This window comes from Odocoileus virginianus, chromosome 2 (genome assembly GCF_023699985.2).
Source record: "Odocoileus virginianus isolate 20LAN1187 ecotype Illinois chromosome 2, Ovbor_1.2, whole genome shotgun sequence".
NCBI lineage: Eukaryota > Metazoa > Chordata > Mammalia > Artiodactyla > Cervidae > Odocoileus > Odocoileus virginianus.
The window spans coordinates 30,835,190-30,858,391 of NC_069675.1; the positions used below are offsets into that span (position 1 = coordinate 30,835,190).

Below are 23,202 nucleotides of genomic sequence, written 5' to 3' on the forward strand. Positions count from 1 at the left end.
GAAGAAATAGGGAGGGGAGCTGAGGGGAGAAGAAGAGGAGACTCATTCTAAGTGTGATACTTGCATCACAATGCTTCTTATTGTTGTGGGTGCATCAGTATTTATAGCTGTAACATAACATTGCCCATAGTCATGTTCCCTAGATGGATTAAAAATATGAGGATTAACTTTTGTAAGACACTGAACAATACTTTCTTAGTGCATTAGAACAGTAGAGGTATGTGCCTTTCCAAATTGTTTTTAAATCTAAAAGTTTTTGAACTGCCTAGCTATATGTTTTATCTTATTTCATATATATCTGTGGGACAGGATTTTTTTCTATGATTATAGCCCTTGAACACCTATTACATTTATCATGGTTCAATACAGTAGATTTAAAATGTCATCACCATTGACTGTAATGGTTAATTCACAATGGATATCAAAACATCAACTCATACACCTTAAACAATTTTGTCAATTATACCTCAATAAAGATGGCAAAAAATCTTATCATACTCTAAAATTGGCTTCTTTAACCACCTGCAATTTCAATATCAGCACTTGATGAAAATAATTATGATTGTGAAAATAGAATTAATAAAGTTGAGTGAAGAATTCATCTTTAAAAATAGAAGAAATATTATATGTGACACTTGAATTGGTAGAATCATTTCAAATAATCTTTTCCTGATGGTCATCTTCTCTAAACTCACTACACCTGAGTGTATTTTTGCCACAATTGCTTATTTATAACAGCTCATTAAATCTCAAAATAAGAGTGAGAAAGTATAGATTATTTTCCAGAAGTGTAACTCCTAAGAGTGGGAGATGAGAATTGTGGCAAAAATCACACTTTTTGAAAGATTTTATCTGCCTTCTACCATGTCTAGAAGTGACAATGAAACTTTATAACTGGTTTTTACATTATACCTCATGGCTGGAAATTTATGGTAGAGAAATAGCTAAAAGTGACATTATCTTTAACTGTAAAGAGAAAATGACTGAAAGTTAGAAGGAAAGAAAAGCTAAAAATGTCTTGCAATAAGTTGGTCTGCCTTCTTTTATGAAGCATCTCTGCTCCTTTGAGAAAGCAATAAGATATAGCTTGCTTTAGAGAAAGGTGGAAAAAAAAATGACAGTTATTCTGTTTTTTTTTTTTTCCTATATAATATTTTCCCAACTCAGTCTCCCCTGTACTCTATTTCAATAGTCTTACCCTGTAAATACTTTCATTAGAATATAAAGAAGGTATGCCTTTAGAATGCTTTCCTTCAAATTCCAACTACAGAATGTAACTTTTGTCTTTTTCCTGAAATAAATCACATAAATATAAGGGTTGGTTGAGAACAGTCATCAGGTAAGTGATCATAGGATGCACTCTTGAAATTTACATCTTTTGATAGATTTTTCCATATACTGACTTATTCACTAATTCATTCATCCATTCACAATCATTTATTGAATACCTTTGATTAATAAGAGGCTACGCAAGGGAGGAATATAATATGCAACCAGATTTCCCTGCCTAGAATTGTTTGGAGAACTTCAGGTGTATGATAAATGAAGGCCATCTATGAGCAGAAAATCTCTCTTTGACCCCTGAGCATGGAAGGGGCATGAGTGTCAGAGCTAAATTGACTAGGCTGAAATTGTAGCTCCACCACTTATTAGCTACATGATGTTGGGCAAGTTTATCTAGCTTCTTTAGGTTTCTTGCTCTGTACAAATGACATTATTTACACCTGTTTTCCAGAATTTTCATGAGGATGAAATTCTCTAGGGCTAGACAGGCAAGCTGTTGAGCACAGTGGTTGGCACTCAGAAGATGTTACTGAGAGTATTTACTATGTAAATTGTAAAGCAGGCCCTGTATACATTCTTGCTTTGCTCTCCCTGCAACATCGAAAGAAAAGTTTATTCCTAGCCTTGGATTCCTGTGAAATTCAGACACAGACATCCCCTTCACAAACTAAGTACAATTTACTGGCTTAAATACACACATCCATGTTTAAACATCCTATAAACAGAGTAAATTGCATAACTGAATTGAGATCTCTTTTAAAAACACCTCAAAAAACATAATATTGCCAGTGTATTGAAAAGCCCAGGGGCTTCTCTTCTCTTCTCCCTAGCTGCATGATGTAACCAAGCATTTGTCAAATCCTACTGTTTCAGAGTCTGGGGACTCTTGAGTTATTTTTTTCCAGTTCCCTTAGAGTAAAGAGAGGGAAAGTCTAAGTGGGTACAGTCAGATGTGTAGTGACAAATCATTGCACCAATAGTGAGTGGTAAATTACCTGCCAGCCAATTCAGGGGACAGGGGTTCCATCCCTGGGTCAGAAAGCTCCCCTGGAGAAGGAAATGGCTACCCACTCCAGTATTCTTGCCTGGAGAATTCCACGGACAGGAGGACCCGTCAAGCTACAGTCCCTGTGGTCCCAAAAGAGTTGGACACATGTTTCCTGGAAGTTGCTATCATGCCTCTCTACCTGGATGAACCTTTTTCCTCCCCCACACACCTCTGCAATCCCTTAATCTTACCTTCATTCTCATTACTGGTATGCCTGCTGACTAAGGACAAGAATTAAGCCTTCTATTGACCAAAAAAAAAAGTCACTTCTCATTATGAGAACTTCGGAAACATGTAAGTGTCATCATGTAAACTGAAAGGCAAGCTTTTCTTGATGGTTTGGTAACACTGCTGTGAGCATCAGTGCTACCTATAACACAGTAAGGACCTCAGGTACCACTGGCCTGCTCCAGAGGTCCTCAAACTACCCTTCCATGTTTCAGCTGATGCCTACTCTTACTAGTTTTTCTCTTTTGTCTATCGCTGTCAGGTTTTAAAGACGCCCTTCCTGTCTTCAAGTTTGCTCCTTCATGTCTGCTTTGAGAAGAAAATCTAGATAATCAGATAATCAACCTTTTCTAACTATCTTAGAAATTGTGTCGGAGAAGCCCTCAACCAAGAAAGTCCAGGTGCTTCAGAGTCAAGGTTTATGGCTTAAAATATGCAAGACTTAGCTGCTTCAAAACGCAAAGTTCCTTCTGAAGGCGGTGCATTTATTGGTAAGTGAGTACCCAGTGATATTTTTACTGTGATAATTCTCAAAATGGTTTTTCTTACTTCATTAATCCCAAGAAATTCTATTGGAACTAGACTCCAAACTCTTCAATCTTTGCCCCCCCCCCCCCCCACCACCACCCCACCCTAGAGTTTAGTCAAACAGAAGCCAAGACTCCTTGGTCTGAGTTTTCAGGGAGGGGCATGTGCAATGTAAGAAGGAAGAGACTGCCTTACTATCTTTGACCACCTCGCTAGCTGAAAGATGGAGCAGGGGTGTGCTGGCTTGTATTTATAGGTGGAACCTGATGCTGACATGCAAGGGTTCAACTATATACACAGAGTCAGTGATTCATTTAGTGTATCCTAGAGTGAATACACTTAGGGTAGAGAAAGACACCCTGTCTGGCGGAGCTGCTTTTCTTGCTTCCCACATCCAGGCTTTCACTTGACAAATTGAGGTGTGCTAGTATACTGTCTCGCAGTGACTCGAGACATGAATGACTCTGTGCATGAATCCTGGAGTTAGACCTGAGACACTCGTGACCCTGTGCATGAATCCTGGAGTTAGACGTGAGTTTAAATCCAGAGTTGTTACAACTTGGGTGACTCACTTAACCTCTCATCTATAAAATGGGAGGAATGCAGCAGTGGTGTAGTTGTAAAAATTAAGAAAACCATGATCAATGAAGTACTTAGCACTATTCCTGGCTGAGAAATAAAACCTACATTTTTATGGTAAGGCAAGAGAAATTTAAACAAAACATCTTCTCTGACCTTTGGCCTCCTCTCTCCCCAAACTGTGCTTTGTGTATCAGTATTATGCATTGACCAAACCTCTATTATCAGGAAAAATACCCCCTCAACCATAAAGAGTAACATTCTCCTAGCCTCAACAAGGCAACTCCTTAAATAATAGCATTTCTTTTTGATCTTCTAATAGGTCACATGACCTACCTCGATGCCACTTAGATATGGATTATGTAAACAGTCATTAATATGTCATTTGACATATAGATCTGTGTCTCAAAAAACTTACATAACTGTGCCTTGATTTCTAATCAACAGAACAGTACTCAGAACTTTCTGAAATGCCGTTCTGTGGTTATAATCCTCAAATTTGGTGCAAAGAAAATTCTCCATGTGTTTTTTAAAATCTTTTTTGACTTATTAAATTTTGTCAATATGGGGCATACTGAACAGTAAATAACTCTTAGCTCTTCTCACCTGTGTTATTACATAAGGCATGCAGGTATGTTTGAAGTAAAGCTGGTGACGCAGACAGTAAAGAATCTGTCTGAAATGCAGGAGACACAGGTCTGATCCCTGGGTTGGAAGAATTCCATGGAGAAGGGAATGGTTCCCAACTCCAGTATTCCTGCTTGGAGAATTTCACGGACAGAGGAGCCTCATGGCTACAGTCCATGCAGTCACAAAGAATCAGACGTGACTGAGTGACTAACACGGCAGGTAGGTTGCCTCCCGGAGGCAGCACATTTGTCATTTGAGAGGGTAAAACCCCAACATCCTAACAACCACAATAGGTTGACTATCCACATTTGCCCTTGCCTAGAATAATATTGTGAAATAGGAGCAGAAGATAGTTAAATATTGCATGAAGAATGCAATTGTACTTTCTCCCTGAATGGTCTATTTTGCTTTTCAACTTTTAAACGCCACTTTATTTAAAAACATACTTCCAACCATTCCAAAGTATTTTCAAGTTGGAAAGCCTTTTTGTTTCACAATAAGCTAACTGCAGGTGCAAACTCAAGGGAGATAGACCTTGAAATTTTAAGTGTGTTGCCATGGTGATGGCTTGCAAGATTGTGTATGAGTTTCATCTTAACTCTCAAGCTTTCAACCGAGTTCATACGTGGAAGTTCAAATCACTAGGCACACAATGTTTGCCATTCATTGGGTCTTGAAAGGTTTAGAAATAACTGTCTCTGTTGCTTATAGCAACCAGAAACCACAAAAATTCTGTCTATATATCTATTTATTTATCTTTGTATCTATCTAGCTATTTATGCAAGTATGGCAATCTAGTTATTTATTACCTACTCTTAACTAGACAGTCTCATCAGTTTAGCTGCTTTAAGTAAAGCTGTATACATAAATTCAACAATATCATTTATGCCAGTTACAAAGAGGTGCACTCCCAATATGAAATAGCTTTAAAATTATTCTACTGAATTTCATATTAATTTTTCTTCAAAATGGATGTATCCCTATAAGAAGCATGATAATTATTTAGGGATGTTCAGTTAAAGCAAATCTTCATTCTAGTGAAATGTGGAGGAATTGCTTTTTAAAAAGGTCCCATCCTATAATGCAGAAAAGAAGATTAAAGTGTGTATTTCAAGTCACTATTAAATGCCCTCCACCCCTAAGCAACACTACCACTACCAAAGACAAAAAAGCATACAAAAGAAGTAAATGCATCTTATTTGAACTATCAGTATCTTAATTGCTCTTAAATGGTTCATCTGATGCTTCTGAATTCCAAAACCTTCACAAAGAACTCATGATTCATTGGTAATAAAAGCAGTAATTTTTGAAAAAAACATTTTCCTGCCATAAATGGAATCTACAGAACACTAACATTGGAAAGTTTAAATGTTACTGATATAAGAAATAATTCTTAACAAATTCTCTTCAAATTACAAGACTTTTTCCATCTAAAATGGCACTATGAAAATTAAGCCAATAATAAAAAGATTCAGTCACCAGGAAAAAAAAAAAGGATTTCTAAGAGTATATAGTTTTTAGTTTTCCTAGTGAAAACTTTTGTTGCAAAGGATCCATCAGGATACAAAGTGCCCTACATAAAATAAGACCACAAAGGACATACATTTGGTTAGTGACAAAACCTTCACAAAAATGTTATTAGCTATCAAAGTCTGGCAGTTATTTAAAAATTCACTTTACTACTTTACTTTGACCCATCTTCCAAAACACACACGTTGCAGAGAAGAAGCCTATTCTGACTCCAAGTTGGAAACTCTAAGACTTGCTTTTCGTTGCTTTTGTTATTAGAATCATACCTAATAGCCTGCTTCAGAGGACTCTGCCCCTCGGCATGACTGTAAACTAAAGTGCCTTTGTTCACCTCAAAGAGAGAGAATCTGACCTTGCCCACCTATGAATAGCTACAATAAAGAGATAACACACCCTTTCCAAAGGCCGGCCATTCCTGGAGATGTTTTGCAAGACTGAGGATCCTTTCTCTTTATTTCCCCACTGCCTCTTGCTCTCTATTCTGCCTTTGGACTCTAGTTCCTAATTGCTTCTCTCTCTCTGACTCTATAAAAGAAATTGGCATGCAGACCCCAATGACTTTGTTACTTTGAGATATTAGTCTGCCATCTTCTCAGTCAGCTGGCTTTTGAATGAAGTCATGTTCCTTGCCTCAACACCTTGTCTCCTGGATTTATTGGTCTAGTGGGCAGCAAGCAGAACGAGTTTGGACTCAGTAACACACAACACACACACACACACACACTCACTCTCTCTCTCTTTCTCCCCCTCTCTCTGCAGTTCACACTTCTCGATTTAACAGCTCCCTGATACACTGTGAAACTATGGTAGTGCTTCTCCCCCTCCCCCATTCTAAAAAGCCTACAGCAGTGCTGGAATTAAACAAATGAGAACACAATAATTAGCTATGCAAACTGTCAAGTAGATCTAAAAAGAAAAACAACCCAGAAAACACAACAATCAGCAGTTTCGAGCTCTAACAAGAATCTACTTGAGTTGCCATTTATTTTAAACAAAAATAGATTAGGTCTTTGAAAAATGTTCACTGCAATTTCCATGGAAATAGGGCAAATCAGCTAATGAGTCTTTTACATCTCTAATTTCTCTGATGCTGATATCATATAAAAGTCTTTGATCCTCCACTCTTTCCATGTGACTTGTTCTACTCTTCTATAACCAGATTCATTCCCAAGGTGAGTAGCATCTAAAATGGTTCCAAAGTGGATATGAAATAGGTGAGCGGGCCAAATCACATGCTGTGACCACCCTAAAACCCCCAATCCCCCCAGTCTCAACAAAATAGCTTTATAAGAGGTAACAAAGTTAAATGGCAAGCTGGAAAATGAAAAGAATTCTTAAATTATCCGGTGCATTTGTGTATGAACAGAAGGGAACAGACATTAAGTTCTTTGGGTGGAGAGTACAGGCTATACAATCTGTAGCTAAGTCTCTGGGGATCCTTTACTATCTACTCCTTCTTATAACCATGCTGAGTCCCTGTGAAGCAACACAGATTACCTCCAACATATACCTGCTTTATCTGAAGTATCAATCTAAGGCTTATATTGATAGTTAATGTCCCCTTAACCCATTACGCAGCCAGTAATACAATTCTTTTTTAAATCCAGATTTGTGATAAACACAATTGCTTTGAAATTTGTGTTTGCTTCAACTCTTTTATCGTCCAACTTGTAGAAAAACTGCCTACTTTATAAAATTGAGATTGTAAGATGGGATGCCTGAAACTAGTCTGGGATAGGCACCACTTTCTGAGGTCAATGGTCATGGTTATCTCTGAGGTCAATCATTATCGAACCCACCGACTTGACACAAATCATTCTCCATTCCAATATAAGTAGGTTAGAGTAGATGCCTCCTCAGGTCCCTTTAAAGTGTAACTATCAAGGGTAACACAAGAGAACCTTCTGGTACAGATAAGTTTCCTGACTTTGGTGGTGGTTATAAGAAGTTACACATGTGGTAAAACTGCATAGAACTATATAGACCCACATGCACACACACATGGATGCAGGTATATCTGGTGAGATCTGAATAAGTTCCATGATTTACATTCTGGTTTTGCTATTGAACTATAGTTATATAAGATGTAACATGGGGGGAAACTGGATAAAGGGTGTAGGGAACCTCCTGTATCTTTCTTTGCAACTATCTGTGAATCTATAATTATTTCAAAAAATGCTTTAAAATATACAATACATGCATGCATACATAAATATAATAATCTGATTTCATGAAAAGTCTTGTTAACCATCAAAGATAAATGCCACACACAGGGCCTGTTGTTGTTGTTATTGTTCAGTTGCCAAGTTGTATCCAACTCTGCGACCCCGTGGACTGTAGCATGCCAGGCTTCCCTGTCCCTCACCATCTCCTGAAGTTTGCCCAAGTTCATGTCCATACAGGGCCTGATGCTTTACCAATAAAGTGAAATCCAATGGTTCCAAACAATCCACCTTTCAGCTAAATGTGACAATTTTTTAACCTAAAACAACTAGTGGTTTCAAGCTAGTTAGTGAAACTTGCCCGCTGGTCCAGTGGCTAAGACTGCATGTTCCCAATGCAGGGGTCTGGCTATGATGCCTGGTCAGGGAACTAGATCCGATGAAGTGAAAGTCGCTCAGTAGTGTCCGATCTCTGTGACCCTGTGCACTATATAATCCGTGGAATTCCCCAGGCCAAAATACTGGAGTGGGTAGCCTTTCCCTTCTTCAGGGAATCTTCTCAATTCAGGGTTTAACCCAGGTCTCCCGCATTGCAGCTGTATTCTTTACCAGCTGAGCCACAAGGGAAGCCCAAGAATACTGGAGTGGGTAGCCTATCCCTTCTCCAGTGGATCTTCCTGACCCAGGAATCAAACTGGGGTCTCTTGCATTGCAGGTGGATTCTTTACCAATTGAGATTCCATATGCCACAGCTAAAAGATCCTGCATGCCACAACTAAGACCTGGTAAAGCCAAATAAATCAATAGATATTAAAAGTAGCTAGAATATTGACTATTTCACATTGATCTGAATAAGGAAATTGTCACACGACAGGCTGTTACTAGTGACACCATTTTTGCTAACCCTTCTGCTATTTATTCTTGAATACTGAACCCTAAGGATTAAGACACCAAATAATTAAAAATTTCAACAACATGTCTTTCATGTAAGAGAAAATTAAAACAAAATAGAAATAGAATAAAACAAACACAATTCTAAAGGAAGTATCAGAGAGTTACTAAAAACTGAATTTCTAATATTTATATGCTGAGGATTCTACAGTTTCCATTTAATAATTTTCTCCTATGATGAATAATCTTGCTTTCTATTCCTAAAACCCTGTGGAATCCTATTCATCTAAAATTAGACTGTGCTCAATACATTTCCTTTCAATGTCACAGAATCCAGTGGATTCTTTTGAACTTCATGAGGTCTAAATATAATGGCCAATGTCTTAGCGATTTTGTATCTATATGTTGGTCAAAGTTTGATTCTTAAGTTTCACAAATGGGACAAAAGAAAGCAAAATAGATGCCCATAGCTGACTTCTGTAAGAGGTAAAGTAGGTGAAAAGAGACAAAGCAAGCAGGAAATTATAATGAAAAGAGTGAACAGAAGGAAAGGGGAAAGGTAAGAAAACACTTCCCTTATGTATGTTTCAGAGTGGCAGGGGAATCTCGGGGCTTCCCTGGTAGCTCAGCTGCTAAAGAATCTGCCTGCAATGTGGGAGACCTGGGTTCGATTCCAGGGTTAATTGGGAAGATCCCCTGGAGGAGGGCATGGCAACCCACTCCAGTATTCTTGCCTGGAGAATCCCCATGGACAGAGGAGCCTGGCGGGCTACAGTCCATGAGGTCACAAAGAGTTGTATATGACTAAGCACAGCACAGAGGAATCTCAGTTCATTTTACAGATAAGACCAATAACAGAGGTATTTCAGACTTGGAAAGTAGGACTAAAGTCTCACCAGTGAGATATAAAATAGGTCTTGGGTTTCAAAATTCCAGAAAAAGATTTGGAAGAAATGAAGAATTATAAAATTTACAAGTCAAAGTAAATTAACCCATCAAATAACCTCTACTCCAGGACTAGCCAACTAAACTGAGTCTTTAGCTCTCTTGTGGCAGCAAAGATTTCACTTCTCTTAAACACCAGAGCTTAAGACACAGAACAGGAAAAGTGCCTAGAAGAAGATTTTCCTGTCCTTGAACATCTTTCACCAAACGATACAAGGCAAAACACACATAGGCATTTCTCAGTCATCTTAATTAAAAAAGGCAAAGAAAGGTGAGTTACCTGCTAAAAATCCTTTAGAACCCAAACATACTTCTCCCAGAGCTAATTCTACCGGTTACTATAAATTTAAAATGGTTGAAGAGCTACTCCTGCCACCTAAGAAATGTCACTCACTACCTGGTTCTACAAGAATTGAGTCATTAGCCACTGCAGTAGCTGACCTATGGGTAAAAAATAATTGTGAAATAATTTAGGGCAGAGATCAGGAGTAAGGCATTCTGTACTCTGGGAAAACTAGCAGAACAGGCCATCAGAAATTTACACATTTCCAGGAAAAAAAAACTTCTGAATCCAGATTTTTGTATCTTCCCATAATTAAAAAATCATGAAAACCATGGATTGAGAATATCTACTCCTCATGACTAGCAGCAACCTTCTACTGAGATGTATGCTTGACTGCCTATATCCCTTCACCTAACTCATATATACTGACCTACCTCTTCGGAGCAATTTCTCAGAGCTATCTGAGAGGCAGTCCCTTGGTTCTAGTCCTTGGTAAGTTCCTAAATAAAAGCGAAACTCACAGTTCTCATGGTGTGCTTTTTTTTTTTTTTATTATTTTAAAGTTGACAATCCTGATAATTAGCCAAGAAAGATACTGGACTTAGAGTCTGTTATACAGTATGAAGTAAGTCAGAAATAGACAAACAAATATCATATATTAACACATATATGTGGAATCTAGAAAAATGCTACAGATGAATCTATTTGCAGGGCAGGAATAGACACACAGGCATAGAGAAGAGGCAAGGAAACATGGCGGGAAGGGGAGGGTGGGACAGATTGGGAGATTAGGATTGACAGAAACACACGACCGTGTGTAAAAGAAATACCTAGTGGGAGCCTACTCTAAAGAACAGGAAGCTCACCTCAGTGCTCTGTGATGACCCAAATGGGTGAGACAGGGGGTGGCAAGGTGGGAGGGAGGCTCAGGAAGAAGGGGATACGTATATACATATAATATAGCTGATTCGCCTCGTTGTACGGCAGAAACTGACACATTGTAAAGCGATTATATTCCAATTGAAAGAAAAAAAAAAAAAAGACATTAAGGGTGGTCAAAGCGAAAGTCCCCCCATGAACTATAGCCCACCAGGGTCCTCTGTCCACGGAATTCTCCAGGCCAGAACACTGGAGTGGGTAGTCATTCCCTTCTCCAGGGATCTTCCCAACCCAGGGACCGAGCCCAGGTCTCCCGCATTGAAGGCAGATTTTTTTACCATCTGAGCCGTCAGGGAAGACCATGGGTGGTGAACATGTTTCAAAGCTGCTATAACAGGATCCAGGCCTTCACATGTCGTTAACAGAAAGAGCTAGTGAGAAGTGAGGGGTTACCATCCTGCATAACATTTCACCCCTCTCTGCTCTCCCTATCACCACAAGGTATCCTGAGCTTTGCGGGATCCAGGTAATGCTTTACCGTTGAAATGTTTCAAGCTAACTGTGTTCTGGAAGTCAAATCTATCATTATAAGATTTCGTTAAAAGCTAAGGCTCTCCTACACATAACAATTTGTACTCCAAAATGCTGGTTTCCCAGAGCATCCATTAAATCCTGTCTGGGTTTAAATACTGATAAGAAATAGGAAAAAAAATTAAAAATGAAATCATTATAATTTCTATAAATTAAATCTTAATATTGTGTCAAAGTTTTAATATCATTTCCTATGTCTCCAAATATTTCTCTGCTAAATATTTCCAACTGCTATAGACATTCACAAACTATATAAGTTTTTATAGCTAAATTATGAACACCCATAAAAATTATTTGCCCTACACATTTAACCTTTTGTTCTCAATATAGACCCACTTTCTTCTTCACATTTATAGAAAAATGCTTACAAAGTCTTGTTCTCTGAGGATATCATTGGCACTGATTAAATTTATTTTTCATAAATCTTTATTGGTGATGAGAATTTTTTGCAGACTGTGCTGTTGATTGCTTATGTTACCTCTTTCTTTACCACTTTCATTAGAAGCCTCATTGTACCTTGTTCTCTTAGAGAAGAATTTAAAACTGATTTGGGGATGAAGGAATTTTAGTCCAGTGTATACAGCACTTCATGAAACATTTATTGATATAAAGCCTAAAAATACACATGGTAGGTACAGCATTCATGTGGGTAATTATTTAGCAGATTCAGCCCGTAATTTTACACCACAGGGTTCTTACTAGGAAAACCAGAAAGGGAATCAGAGTTTCTTGACACATGGTAATAAATATTTTCACTCACAATGAATAATTTAGCTCTTTTGGTATTCAATGTATGAAAAATAGATCTGAAATAATTTCAAGATCTCTTAGCAAAGGTGAAGGTTTTGGAACACAAGGAGAAAACAGGCAGTACAGGCCACTTTTCTCTTGTTTTCACAGAATTGCTTGTTTTTGTGATGCACATACTGCAAAAATTTCCCTCATTTGTTAAGATGATGTCAAAATGAAAAGATGTTGTTCCTTCTATAGCATTTCCTATTGTTAGTTTTAAGGATTCCAAACCGATAATTATTTGAAATTTACAGGCCTTGCACACAGAGTGTTAAGAAGCCTCTATATTCTTCACTATGGAAATGGAAAAGGAGATTTCCCTATAATTAATGCTAGCCATGACTGGAATTACTCTCCTACTAGTTTCAAAATGGGCATTTCATAAGAAAACTCCAAATGCAGATTCATCTAAAAATTCAGGGGAGATGACTCAACGAAATGAAAAGCAGTCTATACTTTAAAACCACTTTTCCTTAAAAAGTTTTTCTTTTAAATGAAATTCACAATTATTCACACTCTAAAATCATAAAGTATTAGAGCTACAAACTCCTCATCTTACAAATGGGGAAATCAAGTATCAGAAATTTAAATAGTTTTTCACCACACAGTAGCAGTAAAATTTTCTCTAGTATAATGTCTTTACATAAACCTATTAAAGTAAAATGCTTTAAAATTGTATAAACTCCAAAAAATAGCCTATTCACCAAGGGACATGTTGAATTTGCGGTGAACCGGGGCAGCCTGGTGGCGCAGACGGTAAAGCGTCTGCCTACAATGCAGGACACCGGGGTTCAATCCCTGGGTCGGGAAGATCCCCTGGAGAAGGAAATGGCAACCCACCCCAGTACTCTTGCCTGGAAAATCCCATGGACGGAGTCTGGTAGGCTACAGTCCATGGGGTCTCAAAGAGTCAGACATGACTGAGCGACTTCACTTTAGTTAGTTTACTTTAGGGGCAGCTATAAATGCCAGTCACTCAGTCGTGTCTGACTCTGCGACCCCGTGTACTATAGCCGGCCATGCTCTTCCATCCATGGAATTCTCCAGGCGAGAACACTGGAGTGGGTAGCCATTCCCTTGTCCAGGGGAGCTTCTCCACCCAGGGGTCAAATCTGGGTGTCCTGCATTGCAGGCAGATTCTTCACCATCTGAGCCACCGGGAAAGTCCAAGGCAGCAGTAAGAATAGATCTAAAATTCAGGAGAGCACTCTGCTGAGAATGGTAAAATTTCTCAAGGAAACTGAGAAAGAAAAAGAGAGTCTGTGACCAACTTCAAAGCTGACACTGATAAGGGTGGGAAGAAAAGAAATTGTTTTCCTCCTAAAATATTTGACTGAATGTTTCTTAGTAGAAATTCTGGGCAGCCCAGTGGGAAGAAATCTCTTAGGTATTTGTGGAAATAAAACCAATTGATGTCAAATTTTCCAAAAGTCGTTGATGTCACTCAGTGGCATGTATGACACAAAAATTCTAAAAAATAAACCATTTCTTAAAGGGCATATTGAATGTTAATTTCTCAGCATTGACAGAGTACAAAGCTTACGTAAGATGCTAATGTTAGGGGAAGCTGGATGAAGAGTGACCTCTCTTTAAATATTATAACATTTCTATAAATTTAAATAATAGCAAATTAAATAATTTATTTCAAAACTAAAATATAAAGCAATCATACTGATCTGATCAACTTATATGTAAGTTGGTAAAACTGATATTTATAAAAATTATCTTGGAAAACAGATACAGATACATTCATAAAGGAAAAGAATACAATTACAACCATAAAGTAACCTATGAATTCTTTACTTTTGCAGTATTTACAGACACAAAATATGTATTATCCTCATTTGAATGGCATCTTTAGAAATGATCTTGCACTATAGACTTTCAAACAAACTGAGCATATACATTTTTACTTCATCTCATTATTTTAAACCTTCAACCCTCTTTCTAAAGAAGTACAAAGGGTTGGTGCATCATTTAGGGAATTGTTAAGACAGTACGAGAGGGGTTACAGTTAGTGTTTATTTTGTTCTTGCATCAGCAATCTCCTGTTTAAAATGACCACATTTACTGCAACTAAAGTCAAGTATTAGGCTATTTGAACAGCTAGGAAGACAGGAATCTCAGAAACTTTTGTCGCATGACTCCAAACAGTCACCTGAGCTTACTGTCTCTAGCTTGAGATTTTGAAAAATAATCAAAACAATTCATTTTGACATTTTATACCCAAGGTTATTATTTCAATCAATTCTAATGAATGGTTCATCAAGTTTCCCATTAATTATTCATTATATTTTAAACTACTTACTGAGAAAGTGATAGTATTGATAGTAACTCAGTAACAGAGTAGTCTATTTACATAATTATCACTTATTCAAAATTGCTCCAATCTACACCAGACCTTTGCTTTCTGCCTATTCCCACCCATGTTCTATTTTCTTTTGGTGGGGGCCCTTCGAAAAGAGAGTCAAAGAAGTAGAATTAGGCATACTGAAAATTATTGCCAGAGTAACTTACAGTTACACTCATTTATACCCTAGTGGCCTAGAGATATTTATAGTTAATCTGGTATCTAATTACTATTGGAAAAATGACTCAAAATTTTAAGTCATCCCACCAGTAAAAGGAAATCAATTTCTTATTTTTTAAAGGAAAACTTTTAGCAGCAATTCGTAATTTTAACAAATTAAGAAAAATAGACATAGTCTATACGCAGGTGATTTTGAAAAATTTGTACACATTTTATATTACTTCTATTACTCATAAAACATGAAAACTGGCTTTTATGAAATCAATATGCTATTCTGAGAAGATGTAGAACAGGAAACTGTCACCTTGACTGATTTTGAGACAAGCTACTTGGGATCTTGCTTCATACTCCAACACCCTCAGTGCCCTAAACACCACTTCAGAGGCTGGTACTGGAGGTACATGATGCATAGCCGACTGAATTAGACTTGATTCTGTCTAACTCAGGCTGCTCAAACAAATACAGAGAAGATGCAGCAGAAAAACATCAGTGTAACTGCTTAGCTCACAGTGAACACTCCTTTCTCCAAACTACCATGAAATGTGTAACAGATGCTCAGGAAAAATGTGTTTATTATTTGAGATGATAGGGTAAAATTGTTCAGCCTTCAGTACTCCTCTAGTTTTATATGTGTTGGCCTTTTCTCTTCATCTGGACTTTCAAGTTAGAAACGATCTTACTTCCCTTTGAGTCACCCTTGATATTAAGCAGAGTTCTGGTATGAAGTGAAGTGAAGTGAAAGTTGCTCAGTCATGCCTGACTCTTTGCGACCCCATGGACTGTAGCCTGCCAGGCTCCTCTGTTCATGGAGTTTTCCAGGCCAGAACACTGGAGTGTTCCCTTCTGCAGGGGCTCTTCCCAACACAGGGATTGAATCCAGGTGTCCCGCACTGCAGGTAGATTCTTTACCATTTGAGCTACCAGGGAGTTCTAGTATAGATCAACCAATCAGTAGATATTTTTTCACATCTTAACTACTAAATGGACAAAAAAACGCTGAAGTAGTGCTTAGTAATTGCTTATAAATTATAATTTTAGCATTCTGGAAAGAGATGGTATACTTCTTGAAGGCATAAGAAAACTCTAGGCAAACTCAAGAGTAGCTTATTACCCCCAAATTTCTAGTTTTTCATATGTCTTCTTGAAACCTATTATGTATCAGCTAAATATTTAGCAGTGTTTTAAAGCAGATACATACATACACTACATTCAACTCTGAAAATACTGTTGTCCTACTATAAACCCAATGGATAGGTGATCCACTCAAATCTAAATGAGCTAATTGAAAGAGGTCACAGCACATGATTGAAAACAATGATTTTTCAGCCCATGGGAGGTTAAGTGGTCTAGAAAACACATCTAGTCATGCAATATAAACTATTATGTAGGTCGTCCACACATGGGTCACTGAGAATCAATTCTTGGGGCTACACCTCTATAACTCCAAAATAAGGAGCTTCCAAAAATATCAAAATTCTATGTAAAATTTTTGATTTCACAATAAAATAGTAGTGTTCTGAAGTCATAAAGGTGGTCTTAGTCATATACATTCTTTATTATATATACACAGTATTATATATTTTGTATATGTAATAGCTTTTCATTATAAGAAAAATCCTAACCCTGGATGACTGACTGGGACAGCATTGTCTTTGAAGCTGTAGTGAAAGTAAAAGTCACTCAGTTGTGTCTGACACTTTGCGAACCCATGAACTATATAGCCCATTGAATTCTCCAGGCTAGGATACTGGAGTGGGTAGACTTTTCCTTCTTGAGGGAATCTTCCCAATCCAGGGATCAAACCCAGGTCTCCTGCATTGCAGGCGGATGCTTTACTAGCTGAGCCACAAGGGAAGCCCAAGAATACTGGAGTGGGAGCCTATCCCGTCTCCAGGGGATCTTCCCAATCTAGGTATTGAACCCAGGTTTCCCACATTGCAGGCAGATTCTTTACCAGCTGAGCCACAAGGGAAGCCCAAGAATACTGGAGTGGGAGCCTATCCCTTCTCCAGTGGATCTTCCTGATCCAGGAATCGAACTGGGGTCTCCTGCATTGCAGGTGGATTCTTTACCAACTGAGCTATCAGGGAAGCCTTTGAAGCTATAGTAGAGTTTTTAATTTGAAATATGTAAAGACGTTGGACAGGTGAAGGCGTTTGCCCACACCACTAAACAACCCTCCCATGCCACCTATGAATTTACCAGTAAATCTAGACTGTGAGGTTCTGTAATTATAATTTGGTCTGAAATATGCTTAGAGTCAAGATTGTGGTCCCATTATGCTTAAATAAAAAAGTCATGAAAACAAACATGATAGAACACAGACTTCAAGACTGATGACTTTTGAAGATTGATTTCTTTTGGTTTCCTAAATAATATTCAAGTCATTCCCACCATTACATGCAATTTTTGTTTTTTAAAGTAAGGAATACTTAAGGTAATAACACCTTTTACATTTATTCATGGGCAAATAGTAAGAAAACTTTCTGAGCCTTGTTTTGTTACCAGGAAAACAAATTGTGGCTTAATTTGCAGTCTCTTTCTCTCTCTATGTATATCTTTTTTTCCCACAACAATGAAAATAAAAATATATAACCGATTTTGAACTTTTTGGTGAAGAGTAGTTCTCAGATAGTTTCCACTGCATAATCAAGTGAATTCAAATGAGGGTGAAAATTTGAGGGTCAAATGAAAAGAAAGTGTGTAGTGGTAATCACACACACTTTATGACACAGAACTACAAACCTAGCAAACCTCTTTTATATATTTTTGCTTTTTCATGGTTATTAATTTTCTGTGAGACACTAGAGATGCCCATGAGTCTTTTATCTGCCTGTGACTTTCCGCAATTATTCTGTATACTGGAAATTGCCTATCTACTTGATAATGTGCTTGGCTCCATTCTCTGTGTTAGAGTAATGAGGGAAAGGAGTCTTCAGGAGAGCCAGGTATCAACAATCAGCTAAATGTAAATAAGATGGCAGAAAGTAAAATCTATCTTTCTGGGTCAGTGTGGTAACCTTAGTAGAAATCAATAATATTCAAAGCCTAAATATACACAAAAAGGCACAAGCAGAAGTTGGGGTCATTATCTTCTGCTGAATTTATATATACTTTATTATTTCTGCTTAGTAATAGAGGTCTGGAACAAATGGCATTTGAATCCAAAAATGACAGTTGAAACAGCAGAAGAAAGAACTGGGAGTATAGGAAATGGAAAGGAAAAAATAAGACTGAAAAGAAGATACCACTTGGGTCTAAGTATAATTAACTATTAACTAACTCTGTTCACCTATGAATTACACTGGTGCTTATAACACTGAAATTAAGACCACTTATTTTGACAAGGCAAAATCTTGTTTCAAATGTGTTATTTTCCAAATGGGCAGAGTATAAGCTTAGTTCTCGAAACACTTAAATTTAATATAGACAAAGACTGAAAGTCCTTGGCTACGTGCATTATTTTCCCATTTGAAAACTACAAAGTGCAAGCTAAAAGGGCTTCTCCCATCAATTAGCATTCTGCCTACTACATCGATCATATAGTTAATTGATTGCTCTTGTAGTCTATAAATGTACCCAGATGCTATGGGATGATCACATTCTGTAAATTAAAGGAGCATATGGAAGGCATGCAGACAGTAACATTTCATCATAGCTACCCAAAACATCCTTAATATGCAATGCTACATCACTAATTACTTCATAACTATGTAAGCATTTCCTGGTTAATATCTTGGTGAGAAATTTGCTTGGCAGTTGAGCCCAAATGCTACTGTGACCAAACATTTAATATGACTTTACGGCTCTTCTAGTTTTATTCCACAGAAAGAGAACGTGGTTCTCAGCCTATTCCTGATGCTATTCAGTTGTTAAGCCTCTTTCTGATTCTTTGTGACCCCATGGACTGTAGCCCACCAGGCTCCTCTGTCCATGGGATTTCCCAGGCAAGATACTGGAGTGGGTTGCCATTTCCTCCTCCAGGGGATCTCCTGACCCAGGGATCGAACCCATCTCTCCTGCATTGGCAGGTGGATTCTTTACCACTGAGCCACATGAGGAAGGCCTTCTCAGCCTATTAGGCAACCTTGATTGGACAAAGTAATTGAAAATATTTACTCTTCAACATTGGGTTATCTTGCTTAATGAACATGAGTCAACACTCCAAAATATAAATATCTGTTCAAAGATCTATCTGTAGACAATATTTTTTTCCTAAGAACATTAGAGGGAATTTGCCAAGTGAGGAGAATTTTGCTGCTTAGTGCGCTCTCTTTAATTTTGAAAAATAAGGCATGGAAGAAAAGGACTGGAGAAAGTATAAGAAACTGGCTTCATTTATTAACTCTAGGAAAATCAATATAATTTGAGTAAATTGGTTTAAATGTATCCCAGGATATTAAAGGTAAAGATTTTCATTTACTTTAAGTCATATATAATTCCTTGCCAAGCCAAGTTTCAAAAAGCAGTCAAAAGAGACATGCAACATGGCAAAACTTTTAGAAAGTGGAAATTCTCTCCATACACAAGGTCCACCAGCCAAATGCAAGAGATGTATACTTAAATTTTTAAAAGCTGTTTTTCACCGCTACATTTTGGCTTCTTGAACTTGGTAAAATTCAGGTTTACTTAGGACTGGGAATTGTGTCTGGATTCACCTTAGGATTTTGAAATAATCATTAAAATAATAGAATTCATAAGTAAATTCATTTTTTATTCTTTGTCAATCCTATGACACTTTTGGGCTCCACTGAGGATGCTGAATGAGTAAGTTCGTTGTAGAATTTGAACTAGGCATTGGTCAAGCCCCGAGACTTCATGATAAAATCAACAAGTACTTAAATAAAACATTCAAAGTTATTCTAGAAATGAACGTGTATTTACAAGTCAGAAGTAAAATAACAGATTAGTCAGCATGAGCTCCTTATGTTTTCAGAATTGAAAACTTACTTAGAGAAAAAGTCAATAAGCCTTATTGATGATTGAATTGTTAAAATCTGAAAATAAGTTTAGTAGTTATTGCCATATTTATGTTTAAATACTACAAACTCAAATAATATGACAGCTAAATTTAAATTTTGTTCCTACTTCTCCTGAATATGACAAAGAGGAAAAGATTACAAACAACAACAAATAACACACCATTTATAATCTGGCAAAGTACCTTCTATTCATGGAACTGCTTTCCTAATCTATGAAAAATAGTTGTCACAACAGACATGACTTTCTCATGATTAAAGGAAGGTGCAATCAGAAGTTGCCTTGAAAAGGGAGGCCAGGCTTCCTTCACTATTAAGCCAACTCCTCCCCTCCCCGCTCCTCCTTCCTCTTTCCTGAGACTCATTCCCTTCTGTTCTCCATCTGCTTCGCCCCCACCTATTGTCTCCACTCCCTGCCAAGCATGCCAATCCCATCTGGTCCTGCTCTTGCTTCTGCTGGCTCTAATTCCCATGGGCCTAAGAAACATTTCAGTGCCAAGGCTTTTCTCCTCTTCAGGAGAATAAGGATAGCTAGGAGACTATCAAACAATTAGCCAAAGAATTCACACACACGAACAGGCACATAATGTCTCAAATACACAAACAGCACTTTTAGAATTCTCTCCTAGGCTAAAATTAAAAAATTCTTCTAATTCTCTTATCCCAGATTCATTTTAAAAAATTGAAATCTTCCTATCTCTGAAATAATAAAAATTCATATTTCAAAAATACAAACACTTTCATTAATCCCAGACATGCATTTTTTCAGTAAGCACAATCAATTAGTGTAAATAAATGTTACTCAAATCTTACCATCATGAAATATTTCCATTAATTAATCAGATTTAATAATCACTAATACATTTTCTGCTGCATTAAACATACATTTAATTCACACATTCCACCTTCATGACTTCTCAACGAAAATCCACTCTGCCGCAAAAGCATGCATGGTCAGAATCTAAGCATTTTTAGGCAAAATTATCACCAAGTCATTAACAATAATAAAGCAGTCTGGCGAGTATTGAAAGCAGCGTTTATTCATGCTTTTACTCGAACCAACTTAATACATATATACATATATAGAAACACACACACACACAATTTTTGGCTGTTTCTGCCACAAGCATGCTCAAAAACCTCTGAAGCTCACAGAAAGCAGCAAACGAAAGTATAAGCAACCATGCTCAGGGTTTAAGGACATTTAAAAATTTAAAACAACCTTTCTACATTTCCTATAGAGCATGCATAAATTTGACATGCAATTCCAAGAAGAAACATTTTAATATAAATCTTAAAATTAGTTTATCCAAAAGAGTTTATTCTTAGTTTCATTATTATTGTTCTCAGGCTTCTGGAATCTTAAACCCTGCATGCTGCAGTTCTAAGCTGTGCCGAGCGCTGGCTGTGACAGAAGAAGCTACCTGCGAGTTTTCACAATGCCATCTCATATCCATGTCTGTCTGGCTACCCTGCGTGCTTAGAGCTTTTTTCTTAATTCTTAATGGAAATCCTAGGAAATTTAGTCCATCCTCTGAAATCAATACTGGTGACAGGAGAGCTCCCTGACTCAGTGGGAGATCAAAATGATAAATTGCCTGCGCATCAGCCTGGCCTATCAGTGCCCTGCACACAGATGGGCGAGAAAAGACACAGAAAAGGCTCTATCAGTCACGTGTCACCAACGAGCCAATGGCTGACGAACTACTGCAGAAAGGGATGCTGCAGTTCCGTCTGCAGTTGACGAGGTTGTTGGTACACAGCCCACAACCCCGCGCTCCGCTCAAAAAGTCTAGGCAGTTGCTGCTGTTGAATTTGCTCCCTGGCTGTGACTGCACAGGGAAACCGACATCCCCCTAAACCCCTGACCTAAATAAAGACCCATTTTCACGCACGGGAATTTTTCTCTGTATTACTTTGTAATCCAATGTGATAGCCCAGCAGAAAGAAAACTACTTTTTAACATCCCAACCCTTAAACTTCTCTTATGTGCTTTCCTTCAGCTGATCATCACGTTTTCACCTAATATTAAATTAGAAGCCTTAAACTGCAATTAGCATGCAAACCTCCTAACAGAGTCAGCTCAGAGCTTTATAATTGTAATCATAATTTTATTTCCAAGTTAATGAATGGCATTTTTTGAATGCCCTGTATATAATGAGTATTTTTATGGGATAATTTTGCAATGGCAATTATGCCATATTAAGAAGTAGATTACTATGCCTTTTTTTTTTTTTTTTTGCCAATCAGAGCTGTTTCTCTTTAAAGACGATTTAAATCCCAGTAAATATCCCATTCTGTCGACCATTAAAAATAAAAACAAGCACCAAAGAATGCACATCCTGCTTCCCAAAGAAAAACAAATGAGTTATCCAGTGTTGGAAATACATACTTATTTTTTGTCTTTCCTCTAAAATTAAAAGTAATTCTTTCATAAACAGAGCCTCCACATCTGGAATACCATATAGAAATATATCCCCAATACATCTGCATTTATTGATCGTTCTATAATAGCAGACATTGCACAGTTGAAGGTAACTGAACTGAGTGTATCCTGTCTGATAGGAAGGTTTTAAGTGGTGAGACTATGGTGTGTTTCAAATGGCAGTATCATGGAGATATTTTTTAAAAGTCCAAAATAAACATTGAATGATCTTCAGGAATAACATTTATATCAGAAAGAGTACCTAGGGCACATCTATTGTTCTTTATGGCCCAGTTATTATTATCTCCTGGCATTTTCAAGGACTAATTCTAACTGCTTTCAGAGTCATGCAAAACTACTTAGAACAAATATCTGAGAATAAATCCTGATAGGTGTGCCATAATAAGAAAAATTGCTACTGAGGTTTAGAATGCTGAAATTTCAGAGCTCATTTTGTCTTGGCAACTATTTTTTAAACTCATCCTCTTGAAAGACTTGGATTCTGTCAAGGTGTTTGTTTTTTTTGGCCAATTCCTTTCCTCTCATTCCTTTATTCAATGTTGTCTATAGAAAAGAATACAGCATTTTTAAAGTTCTTTAAAACATACATAATTTTCTGCCCATTCTATCAATTTGGCCTATTTATTAAATAATATAAATGTCAACAGTCGAACTTTATTCTTGTAAAAGAAAAGATGAAGGCTCAGAGTACTTAGCAAAAAGAAAACAACAAGAATGAAACACTGACATGAAGACATTACCTATTTATTGAACTATTGTAATAGCCCCAAACTAGAAACCACCTATTTATCAATAATGAACTGAGGAGATAAATTACAGTTTTACAGTCACTCTGTAGCTGTAAAATAGAATGTGGTAAATTCAAACACGCATATGA

At 37.3% G+C, this 23,202-nt stretch overlaps 1 protein-coding gene and 1 long non-coding RNA gene across 29 annotated transcripts in view; one reads left to right on the top strand and one right to left on the bottom strand.

Annotated features, from left to right (window-relative positions):
• The window catches only part of NRXN1 (neurexin 1), a 1,158,212-nt gene that overhangs the window by 40,055 nt on the left and 1,094,955 nt on the right, over positions 1 to 23,202 (bottom strand). For 2 of the 28 annotated variants that reach the window (XM_070478292.1, XM_020907193.2), the window contains exon 1: positions 21,304 to 21,512. The exons of the other annotated variants lie outside the window; for them this stretch is intronic. In XM_070478292.1, the coding sequence (XP_070334393.1) occupies positions 21,304 to 21,336 (33 nt within the window). In that variant the 5' untranslated portion in view covers positions 21,337 to 21,512. Of the gene's footprint in view, positions 1 to 21,303; positions 21,513 to 23,202 lie in introns of those variants that run through there. 28 annotated transcript variants of the gene reach the window in all.
• On the top strand, positions 32 to 21,390 carry LOC110146373 (uncharacterized). Its single transcript, XR_002316526.2, has 3 exons — positions 32 to 217; positions 2,823 to 3,051; positions 21,230 to 21,390. It is a non-coding gene; the product is annotated as an uncharacterized lncRNA (long non-coding RNA).